Source organism: Mus caroli, chromosome 3 (assembly GCF_900094665.2).
Source record: "Mus caroli chromosome 3, CAROLI_EIJ_v1.1, whole genome shotgun sequence".
Classification (NCBI taxonomy): domain Eukaryota; kingdom Metazoa; phylum Chordata; class Mammalia; order Rodentia; family Muridae; genus Mus; species Mus caroli.
In genome coordinates this window covers 24272210-24297677 of record NC_034572.1, presented here as the reverse complement: position 1 = coordinate 24297677, position 25468 = coordinate 24272210, and the positions used below count along the sequence as shown (strand labels likewise).

At 39.3% G+C, this 25468-nt stretch overlaps 1 protein-coding gene across 3 annotated transcripts in view; it reads right to left on the bottom strand.

The window, feature by feature from the left end:
• LOC110291392 (EGF-like and EMI domain-containing protein 1) overlaps positions 1-25468 on the bottom strand; it is a 562504-nt gene that overhangs the window by 474477 nt on the left and 62559 nt on the right. For all 3 annotated transcript variants that reach the window (XR_003836207.1, XR_003836208.1, XM_029475297.1), the window contains exons 2-4: positions 23965-24099; positions 20736-20845; positions 19084-19188 (exon numbers count right to left, since the gene is read on the bottom strand). Coding sequence is in view for 1 of the 3 variants with exons in the window: in XM_029475297.1 (XP_029331157.1) it covers positions 19084-19188; positions 20736-20845; positions 23965-24099 (350 nt within the window). In the remaining 2 variants the exon portion in view is untranslated. The remainder of the gene's footprint in view (positions 1-19083; positions 19189-20735; positions 20846-23964; positions 24100-25468) is intronic.

The window sequence follows — 25468 nt, the reverse complement described above, 5'->3', positions numbered from 1 at the left end:
AATCTTGGGTTCAATTCCCAGAATCAATGCAAAAAGTGGGATGTGGCCATACAGGCACATGTAATACTGTGGGTTGGAAACCGGAGGATCTGGGCTTGCTGGCCACAAGCACCAAGTGCAGAGACCCTGTCTTAAAGGAATGTCTTCCTCCACCCTCCAAGCAAGCAGCCTTATGCACACACATGTTTATACACTACAAATAGACACACACACACACACTTCATACACTACACGTATACACTAAGAGAAAAAAACAGCTACTGCTATTATTGCCTATTCTATGCACACTCTACTGTGCTTTGGATTCACGAATTGGTTTTGCTCTGATGTTCCAAATGTATGCTATATTTAGCTTTCCCTTTGAGAAATACAAAAGATGCAAGATCCATACAGTTCAAGTAGATTTTATGGGAAAGCATTTGATTTCTATGTCCCCAGGTATCATGCAACCATAGTGTGCAGGGCATGCCCGAAAATCCTTTCCAGGTCACGCCAGCAGCTTCCCTATGCCAGAAATGTAATTGTGTAAACTGTGGTTGAACCCATAAGCCAGCATCTCATTAGTCCTGACTTCTAACTAGTCTAAGTATCCCGGACAACTTTGCATAATTACATGATTGCTTGAATGTACACTTAAAAAGCCTTCAAAGGGAAACAGTTTACTCTCTATAAACATCAGTTTTTCACACCTCAAAACCATTTTCTAGACCCTTATTACAAATAAAAATTGCCTGAAAAATGTATACAGGGCATTTAAGTGGCTCTTGTTGAGGCTTGTAGTAGCGTATGTTTTGTTTGGATTTTTAACCTATTTATAAACTCCTGCCATCAGAAATAACACTGTAACAATAGTATCTCACTCAGCCTCTATCTTTCATTTTGATTAGAAGGTAAATGCAAACTACTCTCTACTCTGCCCCACTTTTGTGAGGTTTGGGGTTAGCCAGCGCTTTCAGCCACTAGCAATTGAAAGCTAGTAGCTAGAAAGCAATTTACTTCTTTGAGTCTTACTGTTCAGAGCCAGGACAATCTGAGCACATTTTTTTGCACCAAAGACATTAAGGGAGAATTCCTTTTCAAGTGGTTATTCTTGAATTCATTTACTTTTGACACACACAATGAAATCCCAATTCCCCTGCAGGCTGCGGGGTCTTTGTTTCCTATTTTGTGCGCTGTCTATCTCTCTGCATCTTTGAAGGAACAGCTGCAGAAGTCTCAGAAGCTCACAAGTGCTTCTTCACGGTGGGCTATTACCATCGGAACCTAACTGGCTGATGATTTCTCAATCACCATTTTGCAGTTTCCTTTTTAGGGGACCCAAAAGCTAAAGAAGAGGCTCGCTTTTTCTGAAAGTCGTAGAAAGCATCTGGATTGTTGGTGAGTGCCCTTTCAAGCAACAAAACTATTTCTGATCAATGGGACTATGATGTATGATGTCATAAACACCTAAAACATCTTCTCAGATCTATAAAATACTCCTGTTGTCTAGGAGGAACCAGAAACCTTAAAGGCAAATGAAAAGATAGGTGTATGTCCGCCCCGTTAAATACGGGATTACTAAGCAAATACAAGAGAAGAGTTCTATAAAGCAGAAAGAAAACAACAGAATGGACAAAAAACACATCCATCCACAAGGCTCATGGCACTGTGGTCAAAGGGCAGAACCACAAGCTCATCATTTGGGCTCCCATTACTCTCACTTACAAGGACCTTGAGCAGTTTATTCCATTGCTCTTTGTCTCCAAGGTCTTGTCTCTAATATAAGGATGATAACAATGACTCTCTTTCCCAGAGCAGATGTGGCAAGATATGGAGCAACCTTTCACGTATGATTGAGAGACACATGCAAACTGCCATCTTCCAAAATGCTCAGCATCTCCTGTGGCACGGAGCAAATTCCTGAGACACTTTGCCTACAACACATGAAACTGGAGGTTGCCTCCAAGCTTAACTTAAACTACTGCAGTGGCCAACCCTCTTTCACGCAGTCTTCTCTGCTTGTGCCTCATAGTCATCCATTTCAATGCAGAAAACATAAAATGACTCACCGTGATTAATCAATCCTTTCGCAACTGAGACCAGCCGAGAGGAATACCTTTGAAGAATCTACAAACAAAATCGGCAGACTGTTCCCTTTCCCATCCTTTTTTGGTCTGTGTTTTAACAAATAAACCTCTCTCAATTCATCCTTTTCCCTTCAAATTCTTTACCTTCAAACTTTGTCTGCTTTGCTTGTTTTCAAGCATGAGCATGTGATTTCAGTATCAGAGAAGTCATGTTTTATGTCACAGGGCACAGCTGGGTTCAAATATCTCCACTTAAAGCTATATTTCAGCATGCTCTGGGATCTGATTCCTTACAACCTTAGTCTTCAGAATTCACATTTTAACCTGAAAAGCAAACAGTATATAAAATAATGTCACAACATCATAGGAATTTCACAAAATACTTCAATTAATTTCAACCGGTGATAATAGCAAGTGTTTGGTATATGTGTCTGTAGGGAATGAGCTCCTAAGGTATTGGTAGTGGGCATAACACATATTGCTCCTGAGGCCACGACAGAGAGGTATTCCTATGGTGTAAGCCTGGAGACACAGACAGGTGTTTGTGAATGATTATCAAGCACGGCCATCAGACTTCTCAGTCCAGCAAGCACAGGAAATGAAAATGTCTCCCCACATACTGGCACCCTAGAAGACATAAGGAGAAAGAGGCAGCTCTCCTCTAGGAAACAACTGCATCAAAGGCAAATGTATCCTAAGGAGATTAGATAAGCAGATTTGCATCCCAGCAGTTTGATTCTATAATAAGCCAATGCAAAAAGAGAACTTTTTTTTTTCAAACAGCCATCACAATTGCATCTGAGTCCTGCAGTCACCCATGGAGGAAAGGAGAAGCAGCGCAGTCCAGACTGCACCCTCATCTGCTAACCAACAGCTTCCATACAATCAGAGATGGGATCAGGGAAGGCCTGGGACTCTGGGCGACCCAATAGCACATAGATGTGCAGTCCATACAGAGGAAAGGTCATCCAGAATTCTTGTTCAATGGTGTGTGGAATCTACATTTTAAAGCTAAATTATAGTCTACTTAAATGTCTATAGGCCAAAGAAAGATCTGGTGTATAAAGAGAGCTTTTGACTTACAATTGACTTTGACCACTCCTGTGAAACTGCCAGGAATTATCTAAAAGGGGCCCTAATTTGGTGCAAAGTCACCTCCCAACAGCTGGTGATAGAAGTCAGGAATCAGGCAAGAGAAGCAGGTCAGAGGAGTGAGAAAGCTATGGTGAGGGTGGGGGCAGGATGCTAGAGACAGCCAGAGGGGTGTTTCTGTGACCCCTCTTAGCTGCTGAAAGGACACAGTGTCAAATGAACCCTTTCTCCTTGTGAGGATGCACAGGAAAGGTGCAAAGCAGACAAAGAAGCAAGACAACGAAATTGGAAGTCTTCCGATGACAAATTATTAATGCTTTCTCTTTGAGAAATTGCAAGCAGGCAGAAAAAGGTCTAACCTGAAGAGAATGATCAAAGACTGAAATCAAAGCTTTGATGCCCAAGTTGCTTTAGAGCCCCCTAAGCGCAGAGGAGCCATGGATGCAGCTGGGAAGACTGTTAGCGCCAAATGCATTTTGGAATGAGTTGGTGACTTAATCCCTGAGAGGATACAGGAGTGGGATTAGGCAGTGATTAGCTGCCTCTGAATTTTAGTGATGACATTTAATTTGAAGCTAAATATTTATATTTCATTGTTATGGATGCCCCTGGAGCTTTGTATCTTTAAAAACATATGCCAATGCAAGAGATGGGCTGGGAAGAATGTTTTATTTGGTGAAAAGTTTGTTTTCTCAGAAGATTACATGAATGATTGAGCTATGTAGTATGGCATAAACAGAAAACTGTTCATGGGAAAAGCCCAGTGAGCTGAGCAGACAGCAGCAGCCACACATACGTTTTCAGAGAGACGATGACCTGTTCCCAGACATGACGACTCAGAGAAAAATAAGCCTCACTTTTAAACATAACTGTGCTTCTCACATATAAAGGCGTATAATAATCAGTGACAGCTAAGTAAAATCCTGATTAATCCATTAAGTCAGCTCATTCAATGCATGCATTTCAAACTCAATTGGTTTCAGGTCCCTCACTGGGGGCCAGATATGAAGGAGCTTGGACTCCGTCCTGTTTTCAAAACAGCCATCTAGCAGTCACAGAACCTGAGACTTTGAAGTGGTCTTAATCGTTTTTTTTCTCCATACTCCACACCCTACCTTCACAATCTCCTTTATGCAAATCCACGTGGCCATCCATAATCTTGTTGTATATCTTTAAAGAATGGAAACTTTCTACTTCCCTGGGAAGACCGTTCACCCTGATCAGATTCTAACAGTCCAGTAGGAGTCAATGCCATCCCAAATAAATAGATACAGAAATGATTAAAACTAAAGCACCTGTCATGTCAGTGATAGAACCCATGCAAACGCCATGTGTCATTCCAGAGGACAGGAAGCAGAGACAGACAATTCGTGGAGCAAGCTGGCTAGTCAGCCTACCAAGAATCACCCAAATGGTGAACTGTAGATTCAGCAAGAGACCATGCATCAACATGTCAGACAGAGAGTTATTCACGAAGATACTGGAGGCAATGCTGTAGCATTCTGACCTTCTTCTCCTCCCCCCCCCCCTGCAAACATGCCCACGCACTGTCATATACACATGGCTACAAGCATGCAGACATGTATACATATGTTCATACATAGCACACACACATGCATATACAAAAGGGGGGAAATGTTTAATTGGAAGAGCTAGAAACACATCCACACTAAACCCTGCATGCTAGGAAAGTAAAAGAAACAGCAAAATTAAAGCAGGAACCCCATTAAGTAAGCCTTGTAAATTAGACTGCAAGTATTTTCCCCTTTCCAATTTTTTTGTGCAGCTGGGTATATAGCTGTGTAAGCTTGCAGTGTTCATGAGCAGATATCAAAAGTGTTGCATGAGTGAGAACATTGAATCTTGCTTACAAATCCCTGGCTAATTCCAAAGACAGCATTTCACAGAAGACACAGCAGGAGCCAGAAGGTCCAAGAAAGACACAGTGGGAGTCAGAAACCCTGATAAAATCTCCTGGAGATTTCTATTCTTCTAACCTGGTTAATTCCTCCAGGACTCAAAATGCTAACTAAGAGCACCCTGTGCAGTGTAAGGAAATGAGACTTTCTTTCTTTCTTTCTTTCTTTCTTTCTTTCTTTCTTTCTTTCTTTCTTTCTTATTGTTTGTAGAGTTGGGGGATTTTTTTTTTTTTACTTTTTTATTGGTAATTTTATTTATTCACATTTCAAATGTTATTTCCCTTCCCCGTTTCCCCTCCACAAAACCCCTATTCTCTACCCCTACCTCTATGAAGGTGCTCCCCCACCTGTCCACCCACCTCTATCTCAGTGCCTTAGCATTCCCCTGCCCTGGCTCATTGAACCTCCACAGGACAAAGAGGCTCCCCTCCCAGTGATAACAGACAAGGCCATCCTCTGCTACATATCCAGCTGGAGCCATGGGTCTCCCCATATGTACTCTTTGGTTGGTGGTTTAATCCCTGGGAGCTCTGCAGGATTTGGTTGATTGTCTTTTTCCTATGGATTGCAAATCCCTCTAGCTCCTTCAGTTCTTTCCCTAACTTCTCCCCAAGCTCCGTCAGATGTTTGACTGTGTGCATCCACATCTGTACTGGTCAGGCTCTGGCAGACCCTCTCGGAGACTGTATCTTTCTAAAGAAGGGAGAGACTTCCAATGTGCTATCATTGGAACTCAGAGATGGGAAGCATGTAACACTTGGAAAGTTTTCTGCTATAGGTGCCCCAGTGTAACCCACTACTATTCTTCTGTATTTAAATGTCATGAATACAGAACAGGTAAAGAAATTCTTATTCTCTAAAATATAATATGCTTAGATGAAACACATCTCACAAAGAATTCAAAATGCTTTAAAGGCAATGAAATATGTGAGACTTAAAGCTTTAGAGGGTACTTGATTACTCTACTTAAAATTCCTCAACTATTAAAAAAATGTACTATGTAAAACAAGGTGAAGTGTCTGCATCGCAATTTGTGTAATAATGGAATGAATGTGTAAAACCTTCCAAAGACCAGCAGAGCCACTCTGCAAATGCCCTCATTCCAGTGTCTCAACACTCTATTCCTTGCTTATGTTTTCCACTTAATGAAAAGCTCTTTCTTCTTCTATAATACATAAATGACCAAATTATACAAGCCACTATCTATAATTTCATGTTTAAACTATCACATTTTCTCAGCCTTTATTTTCCTTTTATTTCAATAGCTCTTTTGTTGACTGACCATAGAAATATATTCTTCAGTCAAAAAACAGAACATTTGTCATCATAATGCACATATAAAATTTTAATCATGGCTTTTCAGGGAGAGAACTATTCAGGTTACACTCCCGGAAAAGGTTGTTTTTCTCCTTGAATTGGACCATAGTTGAAAAGTGAAATCGCTAAATGAAAACAGAAAAGACTGAGTTATATTTTCTCAGACCTGCCCACCGCATGTCTTCATTTGCATTTCCATCCATTTTCTTCTATTTGAACCAATCATTTTATTTGTTTCCTTTGATTTTAATGTCCTTTTCTCTCCTTTTATATTGCCATCTTGCATCAGGGTGTCCTCTATCAATACTCTTAGTTCTTACCCATAATGCTCTAAGTTAAACATAAACTTACCTTTATTTTGAAAGTCTTCAGGATCTTCTGTGAGTCACAACCAAACACTGAGTGTATAACTAAGGTAGCTGAGATTTGCCTGAATGATCTGATTCTGGGTAAGTACAAATTATCATAGTAAGATCATACATGAACTTTAGTTAGCTTAATTTTTCTGTATAAGTCAAGCGCTACGGCCAATTGTTTTTCCAGTCTTTACCCACATCAGGACCAACATGAGTAGTACAGCCTCCCGTTGGTCTTCTAGGGAGCTTGGAACTGAAGTGCCACTCTAAAGATACCACAATGACCATGCTACTGAGCCCAGTGCACAATGGAACAGAATTTCCACACTACTGTGCACCTATTTCTGTATATTTTAAATAGTGTTTAGACTACTCAGAATGCCCAGTATAGTGCGAATATTATATAAATAATTGTCAGGTTATATTATTTAAGTCATAAGGTGAAGAAAAATATATTTATTGATTTTTTTTCAAATATTTTCAACCTTTAGCAGGCTGACTATAAGGAATATGTTGGCAGGGACTGCTGACTTCTTTCCCACTAAATTCTGATGTGCCAAAATGGAAATCAAAGCAACTGGCCCATAGGCTATAGGGAAGATATTGTTCTTTTCAGTAACCCTGGTGCTCTTTAGTTAGCTTAATTTTTCTTACTTAAGTCACAGATTTGCTTTGACCCTTCCCCAGGGTTGAACATAAACATCTCAACATTGTAGAAAATCCACGATCCTGGAGAAGACTATTTGTGATAAATGAAAGCAGAGATTACCACAACTCACAACAGAACAAAATATAACATCTTTCCTGTTGAAATGGGGAAAAAAATAGCCCCTAGTTAAGTTATGTAACTAAACCCTCAGTTAAACATTCTTTAGCATTCAGTCTTTAAGCCATTTTTAAATCATCCCAACAACTTCAACAAATGTTTCCTCAAAATGCAGTCAGGCTCTTAAAACACCAAGGTCGTGGGCTTTCTTTTCCTACTCCTCCAAGTCCCCAGTCTCCAGCATTGTTCTGCTCCAACAGATTATAATAATGTTATTTTCATACTTGCCTTCTGTGGTTTGCCATCTGATTCAATAAATGGGTGTGTTAAGTTATTACTTTCAGCCCACAAAGGGAGTCCAGAAACCATTGTTCTTTAGCAGCGATGAGGAAACACCTACTTTATCCCCATCCACTTAGCTGAGCAAAGTGCTGCACCATCTCATTGTCCCTGTGTCACACAGTCATAGAAAACAGTGCAGATACCCAAAACACTTTACTCTTGAACAAGAAAAGAGACTTTCCCTCTTTGAAAGTTCAAAGCAACTGAAGCATCTACAAGATGCCATGTTCAGCCCTAGTAGAAACTGCAGGTACAGTCAGGGGGTTCCCAAAACCATCCTCAAATTTAATAATTTGCTACAGCGACCCATTAAACTCACAGAAAACTGTTGTATTAAAACTACAAGAGGAAGGCTTGCATAGGATTGAGTGTGGAGAAATACCAGAATTAAAGCTTCTGCTATCATTTTCCCATGGTGGTAATATAAATCAACCCCTTGGAACTATTGTGATCACGTGAACGGAGTCTCAGCAGTAGGAAAGCTCATTCTAACTCCACCATTCAAAGTCATTGCTGGGGATCCATAACTCAGGATGCTGATCACAGATATCCACAGAGTTGGCTTGAGGTTCTAGAGCAAGACCTTCTGATGGCCACCCAAAGCCTGAATCTTTAGTCACACTGTTAGTTTTTGTGGTGGGCTAAGAACCTTAAGACAAGTTGGGTATGTGCCAACCTCTGCCTTGTTACTTTATTAGCTTATCTGGTGACCCAAGCTCTCCAGTGAGACAGGAAGCCATAGAGTATATTATTTTAAGGCCTTAAAGAAAACCTCACAGAGGCTGAAGTCAAAGGGCAAAACACTCTTGGATAAGGTTAATTTCTTTAATACTCATTTTTAGTTTCTCTTAAATCTTTGATTTGCAGCACTTATCTCCGACTTACATACTCATTACAGATGTACCTATGGCTGTTGCTATTTGGAAGGTCAAGAGATACTTATTAAAATAGTGGATGATAAAGCTAGTTTATCTGAGAACATGTGGAGGCAGGGGCAGTAATGGTGGGAGTGGAAGGCAATGTGTTTGGTAGTTGAAAACCAGATTATTAGGATTTGATAGGAGCAGCAGATACAGGTGTCAGGAGTTGAGAGCTTGACATATTAGGCAGAGATAGGGACTATTACCAAATTCAAGCACTTGCATTTGAGTGGAAAGGCAGGCATGTTTGAACCTTGGGGTGAATACAGGAAAAGAAGCCTTCACAGCACCCTTAGAGTTAGCCCTCAGCACACCCAGATCATGCATCAGCAACTATTTGCTGACTACTAGACCAGACCTCCATTGCCATTAATTTCTGTATTCTCAGAAGTCTGTTAAAGTGCTAATAGATTATCATGAAGCAATCATGGATTCTTTGTTTAACTGTGTTTAATGAAACAATGGAAATAATCTGATTGGAAGAAAAGAAAATGTGAATTATAAAAACCACAATGAGTATCCAAAATAACAAAGGAAACCTGTTGTATAGAAACTTCCTCTAGAATGAAAACCTTCTATCTTGGATAGAAGCTCATTAAGACGCAGGATGCTCACAGGGTAGCAGATTGAATAATAGAATGTTCTAAGGGAGACAGAATATTCCACCTTACAAGGAAGTTTGCTAAGTACAGAAGTACTCAAATGTTTCAGGAAGTCCCTCAAACTGACAAAAAGCCCTTGTCCTCTCAAGCACATATAAGCCTGGACTGCTGAGAGACATTCTTGGGACAAGCAAGCTGCCTACAAGAAGCAGAGGGAAGCCTAGATGGCACCTGAAAGAGGCAGAAAGCAACAGACCTACCAGGGGAGGACACTTTCTGATCTGTTGAGCTGCCTGCAAGTTCATTGTGTTCTAAGTTTCCAGCTTCCATGAGCCATCACCCATGCTGGGGAAAGATATTGGTGATGCAACTGGTTGGAGGATCATTCTGCTTTTGGCAAAACCCCCAATACAACTCACTGGTGGTATCTATCCATACTTCTGTCTGCATGCGTGGGTGTGTCATGTTTGCTCACATTTCAACCTCTCATCTACATTCCCCTCCAGTACACACTATAGTAAAATAAAATAAGGACTGGAGATATGGCTCAGTGGTTAAAAGCACCGACTACTCTTCCAGAGGTCCTAGAAACCACATGTTGGCTCACAACTATCTGCAATGGGAACTGTTGCCCTCTTCTGGTGTATTTGAAGGCAGTGACAGTATACTCACATATATAAAATAAATAAGTTTTTTTTAATTAATTAAATAAAATAAGAAAGAAAAAACAGTAAAAAAAAAAAACCAAACAAACAAACAAACAAAAAACCTAAAACAAACACACAGAAAAGGCACACAGGACCCACTGTGCTGCAAGCCTGATGCATACCCATTTAGCTGTGAGATAGTAACCTACAACTTGAGCATTAGAATCCCTGTTTGACACATTGACTTAGCTGCTAACAAATGTGACCCAGGAAATGCAGTTAGGCTTCCTGTGTCTCTGTTACCTTTACTCTAATTTGGTAATAATATAAACTCTCCCATGAGTGGGTGGGAGCTTGAGTGAGGTAACATATGGGAAAGCACCTTGCATGGTTTTTTCACTACTACATAAATATTTCATTAGTAGTTGAACAGATTGGAAAAGTAGCACTCTCTCGCGCCTCTCCCTCTCTCTTCACATGTGTGTTTATTATTTCTTTAAAGCAAGAAGGTTCTACACAAAATAATGCTTCAAAATAGCTCCATTAAAAATACTTTATACCTACATATTTTTTACCTCATACCCTTTAATTTTAGATTGTAATATAATTACATTCTTCCCTCATTCCTCTTTTACTCTCTTTCCTCCAAATGGGTCCATATATCCCCTTCATCCTTTTCAAATGTATGGCCTGCTTTTCATTAATTGTTGTTACATGCATATATATGCACATGCATATATACACATATACAATCCTTTTGAATACATAAGAGTCTCCGAGCTCTACCATGAGAGTCACAGAACACCAGCATATTGGGGGCTCTGAAAAGTTCAACAAAGGAGAGCCACATGACATACATCTTCCCAGCCATAGTTAAACACGGAAGCTTTATTCCATCTTATGTTTCTTAAAATACAACAGAAGAGGTGATCCAGAGAACAGACACTGAGAAATAGAGTATAATAAGGAGACCATTCTATTCATACCTTTAAATACAATGATGATAAATTATGCCCTGTGCATTGAGTACCAGGTAGTGTTTGACCTCTGCCTGGAGTACTCAAAAATCACTGTATAAATAAATAGGGAAGATGCAACCTGCAACAGCTGTTCTTGTTATCAAAAAGATCTTAGCCTTGACACACACTGCACACATTTACAGTCCCTGGATTTCTAAGTGTTCTCCATGTCACTATACTCCTCCCTTTACCCCACTCACACCTAACTTCTGACTATCTTCTTTAGGCTTCTCCCTAGGTCCTATTGTGAACATCTCAGCAAATCCACCATTAAACCACACTCCAGTTAGCTGGTTTGTGAGACTCTCCCACCTGAGGAAAGTCACCATGTTCAGTCTCTTGCCTTCCATCCTGGTCCTCAAAAGTGCCAGACAAAACTGAAGGCACAAAATATTGGAAGCCTTTCTTCTTTACCCAACATGAAATACTATAATCATGCAGTGGTTTTAATGACTGAATATACCACTCTGTCTAACACTGGGCAGCCACATTTCTAAGATACAGGACTGGACACCTAGTTCCACAGAAGAACATGACCAGCTTTCCTGATGCAACAAGGAATTATGCTTTCAAAAAGAGGTAGGTATGAACTGTCCAGGCAAACTAAGTGATGTTATTGTACATCTCATGCATTTTTCTCAGAAACACATGAACTGGAACAAAGCCTCCCCCTATCATGCAAACATATGGACACTCATTCACTTAAAATTCAGACACATGATCCCAGAGAGCAGTGAACACAGAATGTTTACTTGTTCAATAAAACATCTTCTCTTTGTTTTAACCAAGTTCTCCTTTCAAATCACGCTGGTGTGTTCTTAAGAAAATGTGAGAGGGGACTAGAAAGATGGATCAGCAGTTAAGAGTATGAGCTACATCTGTGAGGGATATGGATTCCGTTCTCAGCATCCACGTGCAGCTCACAAACATCCGAAACTCCACTGCCAGGGGATTCCATGACCTCTTCTGGCCTCCTCAGGCACCAGGCGTGCACCAGTGCACACTTGTACACATTGAATTAATTAAGTAAGTAAGTAAGTAATGCTAAATAAATATATGAGAGGTAGATAGGATCAAGATACTTTGTATGTATGTATGAAATTGTAAATAACAAAAATATTCTTAAATATTAAAAAATAAAATATGGTATTTAAGTTGCAGTTAATAAATCAAATGGTACTTTCCATCTTACTTTATACCCGATTCACTAAAGTGAGCTTGATTTAATATAAGATAAAGCAAGACTACACAAATTTATTACAAGCAGCAATAGAGAGAAAAACGATTATGTAAGTTTAGGCTACTTTGACAGTGTGACATTTTCTTTCCCTTTGGAATGTCATGTTCTTTCATCATATTGCTGTATCAGACAATGACATATTTTCGCACAAACTTCCCCATTTCCTGTGGCATTGCATATCCAAACAGTTAAGCTCTCTCCTGTCCAGCCTGGCCAACGTGGATGGGGCAGGACATTCACTTTCACATGCCTCACTTCCCTCTGTGACCTGCTTCCTGTGTCATTTTAAATCTGTTTTGAAGAAGACCGATCATTACATTATACCCATTTGTTTTCCTATTTCCATAAGAACAGGTATACTTTTCTATAACACAGGTCAGCCTATGCCTGTACTGTGAGCAAAAGTCAGGTGGACACAGGATCTCACCTCAGATTTTTGTTTCCTAGCATCTCAGCGTGGTTCCAGTATTAAACACAGCAACAAAGTGGGGGTATTTGACCTTCGTCTGGTTGTGAACTCATTCCCAAAGCAGCACCAGCTTGGAAACATGCCTTCAATGTGTGAGTTCTTGGAGGGGATTCTTCACATGCAAACCATACAGGTTTGTCTCTCCCTGAACTCATGTTGAAAGCCAATCCTCATTATGAGATATGAAGAGATGCAACCATTGGATCTTTAAAAATTTTGATTTCAGATGTGGTATGGTGAGTAGACGGATACATCCATGTGTATAATAAATTAATAATTGATGGGTTAATGGATTGGCTAGTTCAGAGGTCAAGCCTCTCACACTCTGTTTCTACACATGATGCTGTGTTCTCTGCAAGTAAGATGGCCATCACCAGACCTAGACCCTCACACTTGAGTCAGATCCTGAGTCCAGAGAAAACTCTTTTTATCATAATTTACCCAACTGCTAATATTGGGCTTTCAGCAACAAAAAGCATGTGTTATTGTTAGGATAAGAATATTAACAGCATGGGATTGGGTGCAGTTCCAACACCCACACACATATACAGAGCCTAGCACAACTCCATGCTCATAAAAAGCATAGCTTCTAGGTTACGCATAATCATCATCATTATCAACATTCACCATGTTCTACTTTATCATCAGTTACACCCTGTGGAATCAAATAGCCCTGGATGGTGCTGTGCCTTCTCGTCTGTGACTGTAGTGTTTGCAAATATCAAGGGGTAACTGTGGCTTGTGGTTGCTAACATGGCAGTGGAAAGTACACCCAAAAGGGCGCATCAGCAACGTTCTTCCAAATCAATATCCTGATAAACATCTCAAGCATGAATTCCAAACAGCAGGGTAATCTTTTGCTGGGCACAAGGAAGGACACCAAATCTGTTTACCATCCTCATAGACAGTTTAGCCAATTCCTCCACCACAGATCCCCAGAGCTGCCAGTGTTGCCACAGCCTATGCCTAGTTATAGAACAATGAATGTGGTCACTTTAATGTAGATTAGCTTGTCCCTTGCTGAGAGCTTAGGGCCCTAACAAGGCATCTTTATGTGAGAAACAACATAACCACCAGCATTTAACTAGTGCAAGCTGCTGCATCATGCCAAAATGTTTATCTATTTATCTCCATGACAGAACCTATGCTTTACATCATTCCATAACATCTGCCTGTAATGCTCATATAATTGTGATATTTTTAAGTGTTCTCACTGAATGATTTTTTCCATTCTTTTCCAAATTACCTTCCCAGACTGATCTTATAATTCAATTAAAATAAGCCACCCACTTCCCTTAGCATGATTGGTTTTTTACTAAGCCCCCTGCCACTTTCCCATTTTCGTTGTTACACCAGGCCAACTGCAGAAATGAAGCAGAAGATGAAGGGAAACTCTGCCCAGCTCCTGATACTGCTTTGCTAATGGTGCTGCAACAAAATGCCACAAGCTGAGTTATGTAAGCAACAAAAACAAACATAGCTCTCTGTGTTTTAGTCCATGAAATAGTGCCATGCACAGACAGCATAAGGATTAACTGAAAACATATCACACGTGTGCCATGTGATTGACTCAGGCTCTTCGGCTAGAACTGGGAAATGCCAGATTGTCTCCTAAGGACTATGAAGATACAAGCCTCTCTGCTGCTTCTCACCTACCTCACTTCCAGACATTTTAGGAAATGTTTGTTATTTCTTGTCATATACAACCACCATTTTGATGTCTTCATTTTCTCTTGATGGCCTTCCTTGTGCATGTCTGTCTATTCAAAATTTCACTATTAGCTGTAGTACAACCTCACTTAATTATATCTGTAGCAAGCCTATAGCAAAATAAGATACATTATAAGGTACTTGGATTCAAAACTTCAAAATAAAAAATGTGGCTGTAAGGAAGAAAATTTAACCTACAGCATTGCTCAAATAAATAATGCCCTTAGGAAAATTTTAATGCAAGAAAACATATTGTCATGGCCTTATCTACCAGTATTCTACACAGACTGGGAACACAGCAAACAAGTGGCAGAGGCGGATGGTGCAGCAGCTTCTAAGTCACATCTGTTTTCCCTTAAGGCCTCTCACAAATAACAACCCCTGCACACCATGCAGCCACACCAAAATTGTCAGAATGACATCTCAGCTTTCAGGTTAAGCCGACAAGCTCTTGGGTCAGAGTGTAGTATATATGGATCTTACATGTCCTACATCCGTGATGTAGAATATAATATTCATTCCATAGCCTTTAGATCATTGGTAATTTAATGAATATGAAATTCTCAAAAGAGTCTGGAAAATTGTTGGTACTCAGGCAAGCTGAACTTTGTATTTGTCTCATTAAAAATGATAATGCTGAGACTGGAAATACAATTTCTCTAAGACAACATAGTCAACAGTGAGGCCTAGCCTCAGCCTCAAAATGCCTGAAAACTTTCCATATATCATTCCAAAACTTCTTAATTTTCATATATCCAAGTACCACATTTTGAGTTGGTAAAGTACCACATTTTGAGTTGGTAAAGTACCACATTTGGGAACTCTTCCATAAGTACAGAAAATGGATAGCCAATTAAGTAATGCTGCATGTTCAGGACACCCCAACTTGACTTAGAAAGACGGCTCTGCAGTTATGGGTGCTGACTGCACAATCAAGAGTCTGGGAATTCAGATCACAGCACCTGAGGAACAATCCAAGCCTTCCATACGAGTCATAAACACAGTCAAGCTGAGAAACACGGAACATCAAGTCCAGGGAGAGAGCCTGCCATAGAGGAATAAGGGAGAAGGACAAATAAAGATGTCCAGATATCATCTTATGGACTTCGTATGCATATGTACATACATGTTCACTAACACACACGGGGCAGGGGAGGGAGGACAATATATATATATATATATATATATATATATATTGTTTCTCAATATATAGATAGAGAGAGAGAGAGAGAGAGAGAGAGAGAGAGAGAGAGATCTTCAACTCCATGACTGCCATATTCAGAAAAGTGAACTTAACAGAATTATTTAAGAATTGCACCAGTTATCCCTCTGCATATAAAGTCTTCAAACACCAGGTTTGGCTATATCAAAACAGGCCAAGGAATTCTGCCCCAGACCTAGGACAGATGTCATATTTTTGGTCACTTATCAGGACCACTTTCTATAGCGAAAACAATTTTTGTTGCTCCTTGATCTACGGTGATTTTCCTGTGTCTGTAGAAAATATACTAGTATCTCTACCAAATTTCATATGATTGCTCTGTTTATCTTTAATAACTGGCTGTATTGCATACTTACAAGCATTTTTGAGAAACCTTTCTTCTCCTCCTGGTATAACATAGACAAACATCCTATTTCTTTTAGGACAGAATCATCCTCCATCATAGCAATGGTGAATTGCCTAATAAGCATAGGTTTTCTGGTCTCTGTTTCCCACCAGACTAAGATTAAACTGTGTTTTCACATCTGAAGCATCTACTACACAGCCTGCTATATAAATATTTACTAACTGGGAGACTCAATATAAGGTTGATTGACTGAGTGTATGAACAAATATACTCACAGAAAATAAGGAAACTTGAAGCCTCCCAATGGCCACATTATCCTATTACTTGACTTATGAGCAGAGCAACAATGGAAGGTCGGGTAGTGACATGGAAATGAGGTGTGACTTGTGTGTGAAATTCATCAGTTCATGCAACAACCCAGATCTCTCTGAAGCCAGAGCATTTCAAAAGAAAAAAAAAACTTCATCACCAGCTCTCTCGCTTGATTTGCATGTGTTCAAATCTTCAAAGTATTTCTTTTGATTTCTTTAATCAATAGTGATTTCAGAAAGCTCTTCATTACTTCCTAATTGTCCAAATTCATTTTCTTCATTTGCCTTATTAGAGGCAGGTTTTTTTCGAATGAGTTAAGTAGATCAGCAATTTTAGAATCATTACTAACTTCAAGCATGGTTCTCGCTTATTAGGACATTCCCACTCTGAACAGGACTACAGTCTTCATCTTAAAAAAAGCAACTGGCTTATTTTTAGAGTTCTCTCTTACCATACATGATGGTAGAACCAACTTTGCTATAGGCTACAAACTTACAGTACAGTGAGCCCCATGATCTGATATATGCATGACATCCTTGGTTCTGAATGAATATATGAGGATTCTCTCATTAGTAAATATCAAAATATAAGTAAATAAGATTGCACACACACACACACACACACACACACAATCCTTAAGTATATTGCATATAGTCAACAACAACTGACCCCAACAACTCCATAGCTGAGATATTCTTCAGTGTTCACACATTCATAGCCATGTGAATATAAACAAATATTAATGGGGTGTCTATCACAGTCATCTGTAGGCAGGAGCAGTTCTCTATAGCTTCGGTTTGCCATACTGGCATAGACTGGGATTTTGTAATACTTGGAATTTTTTAATGTTTTAACTCTTGAGTTATTATGATTTCAAACATAATATTAAGGATATTTTACGGTGACATATATGCACATATACAGACAAGGGGGTACACATCAGACATAAGATCTCTGGCTCCTAAAGAAATGGTACGTTAAAGGCTTTCTCGCCAGGCTATAATATAATTTCTTTTTAACTAGGTTCTCCACTTGCTTCCTAACTGCTTGATTTCCTAGAAAGTCTTCAAATTTTATCCATTAAAATCACCTTAGTTTATATAGTTAAGGGTTCAACAATTGTGTGAGTAAAATACAGACCCATGCAGGGGAAGTCTAAACTTCTACCCTTTGGGAACAAGGCCTTAGGTTGTCAGTTCCTTTTTACATTCAACGAGATCCCTATAGCAGGAGAAGAAACGGTGTCAGAATCTAAGGTAAGCATGCCTGGACAGCAGCCCTGGCAAGCTCAGCAGGGATTCCTGGCAAGTATTTTGTATGTCGGTGTTATCCTGTGACTCTGGAGACTTCATGGTGTGTGGACAAGCTTGTGCAAAAGACAATCTTTCTTCCTATGTTTAAAATTATCCAACAAGCCAGAACTACAAAAAAGAAATATCTGACTACTTAAATTCCAGATAGCACATTAATTACTTAGGCATGGGAGTTGTTAAGAAGTTGGAATCATCAAAATATTCAAGCACTGGTGTAAACGATAAAGAATAAATTAACTCAGGTATAATTGGGCCATTATCATTACCATATGCCTCTTTTATTACCTTTGTCCTCTGGGACCTGATATCCTGCAAAATTTGCTCCACAAAACAATGCATTTATAAATTAATAACTAATTATGTTTTTAAAAATAATCTTAGTGAACCAATAACATCTGTAACTCCCCACCATAGTTACTGGACTAAGAAACCTTTATTGCCAATTTAGTACCAATTTCATATTTAAAGTCAAATCATTGTTACCAGGGATCAATGTGTGATTTTTTTTTTTTTTACTTATGAAAACATTTAGCAAAATAGTAAAGATACAGTCTGGAACTCAAAGCCTCCAATTATCTTTGTCTAAAAATCAGTCCTATAGTCAAACTATAAGCCCACCAGCTTCATGTTCATTCATATATTTTTAAAATATCAAATCAGAAAAGAGTTTGGGAATTTACTTATAAGAACATCTCTGAAGTGACCCATGGGAGATAGGAGGAGCATTGTCCTTAAAGTGTGGAAGAGCCCCAGGCACATTTGTTCTGGGACCTCGGCAGTAATATGTTTAGATTCATTTTTAAAAATCCAAGCAGTAGACAAAAAAAAAAAAAAAGACACACATATCAACTGCTTTAAGTGAGGCTTCATTCTGTAGTAGAGGCTAAAACATTGGTCATCTGGAGTCTCCCCTCACAAGAAGCATCATATACGTATATGTCCAAATTAACAATTAAGTTTCCAATCTTGAAAAGTAGATTAACAATTGTTGAAGCTTGGGGAACCATCCAAGTCTATGACTTGCAGGTTTTGTTAATTACTTTTAAGCTATCAGGTTAGGATTAGTCAATATTACATAACAAGAAGTTCATGTTGGTTGTATTTTGCTCACTTATGGAGCCCAGAGATTTCACACACTACCATACCACAGCAGCAGTTTCAAGCTATCTTCCATGAGATATTTAACATCTGACACTTTCTTTACAAAAGAGAACATCTTCTACTTACGATGGCCCTTTGAACTCTTACAGTGAAGACTTACAACTAAACAACAAGGCATATTTTATGATGCTTATTACACTGTGAGTCTGGATTTCTGCTTGGTCACTTATTTTCAGTGGTCATTTATTCCCAGAGAGGTAGCCTCCAGGACACAACTGGGACATAGTGCTAAATCATGACAGAATGGTCCTGTTAGTGACTTACCATATTGACAGTGGGGTCCATGAAATCCTTGTGAACAAAGGCACTGCCGAGTGTCCTGATACAAGCACTCCCTTCCACTGAAATGAGTTCCCAAGGAAGAGAGAGCTAAAAGGGGTGTGCAATGGGAGGACAGTTAGAGTGGGAGAAAGAAAGGAAACCATCAGAATAGGTACACATTGAACAGTTAATATAACATGATCTAGAAGTTTCCACCGACCCCTCCAGAAGATACACTATGTAAAATTGTTAAAGAAAATTGCCATTATGAGACAATGACTGACTGTTTGAAGTATTGCAGAATTATCTGTAGGAACATTTCTGAAGCTTTTATGTAAATACAGACTCTGAGAACCTCTCTAGAAAGACTTAATACAAGACATCAGACTATTTATATTCACTTTGTGAGTCAAGTATGGGCATAAAGAACTTGACTGTGGTCAAAATGATCTTAAAAACAAAATTTAAAAAATGAAATGAAATGCTAATATTTAACCACAGGCAAAGAACTTAAGTAGCTGTTAAGCAATAAATATAAAGACTTTTGCACCGAGCTGTCAGTTTCCTAGAATTTATAATATAGTTATGATGGAATTATGGGAAGATCTTTTCACTAATGTTAAACCAAAAACTATAGTAGCATGAGTTTAAACATACTTTCGGCACAGCACTCAACCCTATGCCCACATTCAACAAAACTTCTCTATTCTGTTTCAAGAGCAGAAAGCTTGTGGGGAAAGGAGCCTGGATGCTTGCAAACTCTCTACAGCACACAGTGGAGAGATGAACTGTGCATGGTGCTGCATTGACTGGACCCATGGAGCCATGTAAGGGACTTGGCAATCACCATCAGCACAAAATGCAGATAAAGGCTCATGGAACAGACCACCTCTCACTGCCTGGCGAGCTACATAATGCTACTGGTTCCGACCTGAGAGCTGACAAACACATCATCCTGAAGGTTCTGAAATACTGTCGCCAGAGGTTTGTAAACAGAGCAAAACCTCATCTTGAAAGTACATTGCGTCCAGAGTTCTGCAATTAATCATGACAAGCCCAAGTCAAGAAATCCCATTTAGATTTAGTACAGTGATTTCCCTCTGGACTTTTGAACCAACTATGGATTACAAATTTGATGATATGGGAAAGGGGCAAACAGGCAAGTAGGATGGACATCAAAGAAAGCCTTCCTGGCTTTAAAGTAACTGTCCTTTATATCAACAGACTACACAGCAGCTTTCACAGATCCTGAGCTACAACCCACCATTAAGATGCTTAACAGAAAGGCTTTCTCTGCACATTTTTCCATGATATGGTGAGTCATTAGGATAGAGCAGTGTTTCTCAACCTGGGGGTTGTGACCCCTCACAGGGGCCGCCTAAGATCACCAGAAAATACAGATATTTACATTGTGATTCATACCAGTAGCAAAATTACAGTTATGAAGTAGTAACAAAAAATGTTATGGTTGGGGGGTCACCACAAACAGAGAAACTGCATTAAAGGGTCACAGCACTAGGAAGGTTGAGAGCCACTGGTCTAGAGCAGTGCTCTGATTCTTCTAAAGATGCTGAAATGTCATATTCATCCTGTGTTTGAAGCAACAGCATTTCCCTCTTGTAACATATAACTTGCCAGGAAGAATTACAACTTACAGGAGAAGCAGCCTGGTTCATCATCCCATTGGATCCAACCAGGGCAGCACCTGAAGACTGTCTGGTGCTCTGTGGCATATACATGTCTGTAGATGATGTAGTAGCGAATCCTACAGAGCACAGGATATCAATCAGGAAAATGTATCATTCCTCTGATGGCAAACTTATCATTTCACAGTTATAAAAATGCCTCCCTCTAATTCAAACCCTGCCACATACATTGGGAGGTAGACGAATAAGAAGATGGATAGCTATAGATATATACTTTGTATATAGTACACAACTACCACATCACACATGCAGTCAACATAGGCATAGGCTGGGGAAGAGTAAGAAGGATGCTATGCATAGTTTATCCTGATATCCAGATAGCATAGTGCATCCTGAAGACCTCTCAAGTTATCAAGAGTGAAATCCAGAGCTGTGAGAAGAATACTGAAATCCTGAAAGAGAAGAGTTACTCATTTCATGTTAACATCAAAGGCTCATTATACGTTGGTCCCACTATAGCTTGCATTCTCAACCAGAATTAAAGTCTGAAACATGGTGACTATCCTTATTTGGGGTAGGGAGAATGTAAGGAATCAACCGATGAAACTGTATGTGCTCCCAGAATGAGCACAGTACATGAAAAAGTATGTATATGGGCTGCAGAGATAGCTCAGAGCTCCTGTAGAGGATTCAGGTTTCCAGTGACCATTTGTAGCAGCTTACCACTGCCTGTAGCTCCAGCTCCAAGTGATCTGACATTCCCTTCTGGCCTCTGAAGACATTGTATTCATATGCACAAATGTGAGTGTGTATGTGTGTGTGCGTCCTGAAGACCTCTCAAGCACACACACACACACACTTAAAATAAAATCTTAATTTAAAAAAATAAATGTCAAAATTTCACTTGGGATGTAGCAATTACAGTGATAGAGGATTTCAAAGACCTTTTCATGAGAAAGGAGCAGCACATTTATCACAGGGTTGAACTGTCCACTGACTGTTGTACCCAACATCTCAAAGCATGCTGATTTCCTATCAAATCAAAGTTCCATGTATGCTTTATCCTCAAAGTTCTAGGTCCATCGTTCGTATTCATGTACATTGTCCTGTGTCCTAGCGCACATCCTTCATTATTCAAAACCAGTTTTTATTTCAACTTCCTCTAAAGTCTTCCCCCTCTATGTCAACTCTTTTTTATTGCTACCAAGTTTATTGGCTTCAACATCGCTTATGGCATTTAATTATACAACATCTTGAAATACTGCCTAGTATTTTTTGTGTACATCTTTCCAATTAGGATATGACTCGAGGTATATACAAACAAAAAAGGGGATGTTTGGCAAGACACCAATTATTTTCCTACATTGCTACCCTTCCCAATCAGTGCCACAAACAGAACTGTTAAAGTAGTAAGTGCTCAATGGTAAACAGATGAAGCCTGTGTTACATATTCATGTCTGTTTTCCCTGATTCTAAGCAGCGACAAGTCTGGGGATTTTCTTTGATTCAGATCAATATTTACAATGAATAAACCACATTGGGGTAAAACAAAATAAATAAATAAAATGAATGAATGAATGAATGAATAAATAAATAAATAAATAAATAAATAAATAACAATTTTCCAAAACAATTTCTAGGGCTAGAAAACTGGTAAGTTGGTAAAGGACTTCTCCTCCAAGCTGGTGACCTTGGTTCAACCCTTGGAATATACATGAAAACTGGGATGCATTTACAATCCCAGTACTCCTAGGGCGCAGATAGGAGGCAAAAGCAGGAGAATTCCTGGAAATCACTGGCCAGGTAAGTCAGCACATGCAGCAGTGGACAAATGTATCCTGCTCTCAAACAACCTTGAAAGTGAAAACCAACACCCCAGCTGTCCTCTGACTACGGCCGGCATGTGTACCACGGCACAGGGGCATACAAACACACATACACACACACTCACACACACACACACCCTCACATACTCACACATACATACACTCACACACACACACACTCACACACACACACACACATGTACACACACACACTCACATACACACACACTCACACACACACACACACATGTACACACACACACACTCACATACACACACACTCACACACACACACACACACACTCTCTCTCTCTCTTCTAATTTTTGTGATAAATTCATGGCTACTGGTTTGTATTAGCACACATTTTGAGCATCTTCAGGCTACCAAGCTTTATGCTGCATGTGTACGCTATGTGTTCAGCACTCCTCATGCTATCTGTGCATGCTGATATTCTTACAGCTCTACACACTAAAGCGTGGAGAAATATATGAATCTAACTTGGGGTCACAAAGCAAGTAATAGGTAGGGAAGTTTTTCTGAATTAATTGTCAATAAAATATCCTCAATTTAAAACACTACCAAAAGAATACTAATCTAAAGGATAAATACACATACACTTATGGATATGCACACACACATATTTACAGTTATAAGGTATTTAGTCTGTATTATAACTGATACCATACTTGTACAGTGAAATGGCTAGATACTTAAAAATGCCCTAACATTTCACTGCTGATCATAGTATTAATGAATTCATTAACCTGGAACCATGCTTTCATATTAAGATTTACCTTAAATTTAGATCTTTTGAATCATTTACATAAAACCCAACCCATTAGCACCCATTAGTATGAAAAGGTTCTTATGGGATTTGTGAGACTATTTTAAATCTTTGAAAGCATGAGGTCTCCCTCTTAGAAAGCATGGTGGACGCTTGCTTTTCTCCCTTCTCACAGCCTGCTGTGCTGATCCTCATTCAAAGGCCGTAGTACAGTTAAAGAATCTGCGGTATCAAAGTGTTTCACCGAGACAAGAGCAGGTCAGATGTTGGTTCACAGCTGCAGAGACCCTGGATCAAGCAGAGCCAAATTTAGCAAACCAACACAATATCCCTTGTTTCTGCACGTTCTCTGATCTTTAGCTTTCAATGCTACATCATATCCTGAGGTAAAATTGGTGTCATGAAACCAAAAATAGTTCACACATAATCGAGATTTAACATAAAATAAGCACCCAGCCCACTGAAGGAAGCTATGTGACTGTGAATCTTCTTGGTAAGTGCTCCTTGGCCCTTGTACTTAATTATCCAACCATTTCCTACGGCAGCTCACTGGATAAAGCATTGAGGAACAGTGGAGGCTTCTGGTTTGGGGATTTAACAGTTACAGAAGTTAAGACATCACCTTACCTTCTCTGGTATCCCACACACCTCCGTGGGCCTGAGCAGCCTTGTTTCCAGAACTGGATGGTGTCTATGAAGGCTTGGGTGCATGGGCGTGACAGTCTTACCAAAGTCAGCTGCTCCTCTCTGCAAACATTTGGCCTTCACAAAGAAGAGAAATGAGCAGTTACACAAGAAGATGTGAGCAGCGGGTTTTTTTTGTTTGGTTGGTTTGGCTTTGGTTTTGGTTTTTTGTTTTTATTACGAAGCATAGGCGCTTATCTGTCCATTTTTCATAAAACGTTTATAATGGCTTAGAGAAATACATATAGAAAGTAACAGGTGAGGACTGGGGAGGTGGTTCAGTGGTTAAGAGCACTAGCTGCTCTTCCAGAGGTTCTGGCTTCAAGTGTTAGCACCACATGGTGGCTCGCAACGATCTGTAATGAGATCCAATACCCTTTTCTGGTGTGCATAAAGACAGCATACTCATATACAAAGAAATAAAAAATACATACTCATAAAACAAATAAATCTTTTAAAAAGTGACAGGCAAAAACTCAGGCGATATTTTTGAAAAGCTCAGGCTTCATAGCAATTATAATTATCATGTGTCAATTAAGGTAAATATTTGTGATATCAGAAGACAGGAAGAGAGAAAACTGAAATAGAATTTGAAGATCAAGAACATCTTCGAGATATGCAAGTTGTTACATTCAAACATGGTTAAGATCATTAGGTTGCATATTAAGTTCTGAATTTTTTGAGCCAAACTTTAGAAAGGAAAAGAACATCAGGATTCGCAATACCCATGAAGCCAGTTCATCAATGAACTTCAATCTTTCCTGGAACTCATTTCTGAGCAGTATTTTCCATCTGTATGTTTAACTTGATTTCACATGTAATGTGATGTTTGTTTAAACACAAATAATTTTCAACCTCCCTGTCATGGCTTGCTTCCTACTTCTGTTATAAAGCAATCTGGGAAGGAAAAGGTGTGGGTCAAAAGGTCTGTTGACAGTGAATATGAGCATCACATGCAGTATCCCACTATAGGAATATAGCCTTAAAGAAAGTTAGTCTAAACTCATAGGATTATAGGACTAGAATATACTGATAATCTCCAAAAAGTACCAATCACTTAGAAGCTTTTGTGAGTTTAAGAATTCTTTTGAATCTTGTCGAATGCTTTTTCTGCATCTAACGAGATGATCATGTGGTTTTTGTCTTTGAGTTTATTTATATAATGGATTAGATTGATGGATTTCCATATATTAAACCATCCCTGCATCCTTGGAATAAAACCTACTTGGTCAGGACGGATGATTGCTTTAATGTGTTCTTGGATTTGGTTAGCAAGAATTTTATTGAGGATTTTTGCATCTATATTCATGATCATCTCCTTAGATGCGGAAAAAGCATTTGACAAGATCCAACACCCATTCATGATAAAAGTCTTGGAAAGATCAGGAATCCAAGGCCCATACCTAACCATGATAAAAGCAATCTACAACAAACCAGTACCCAACAT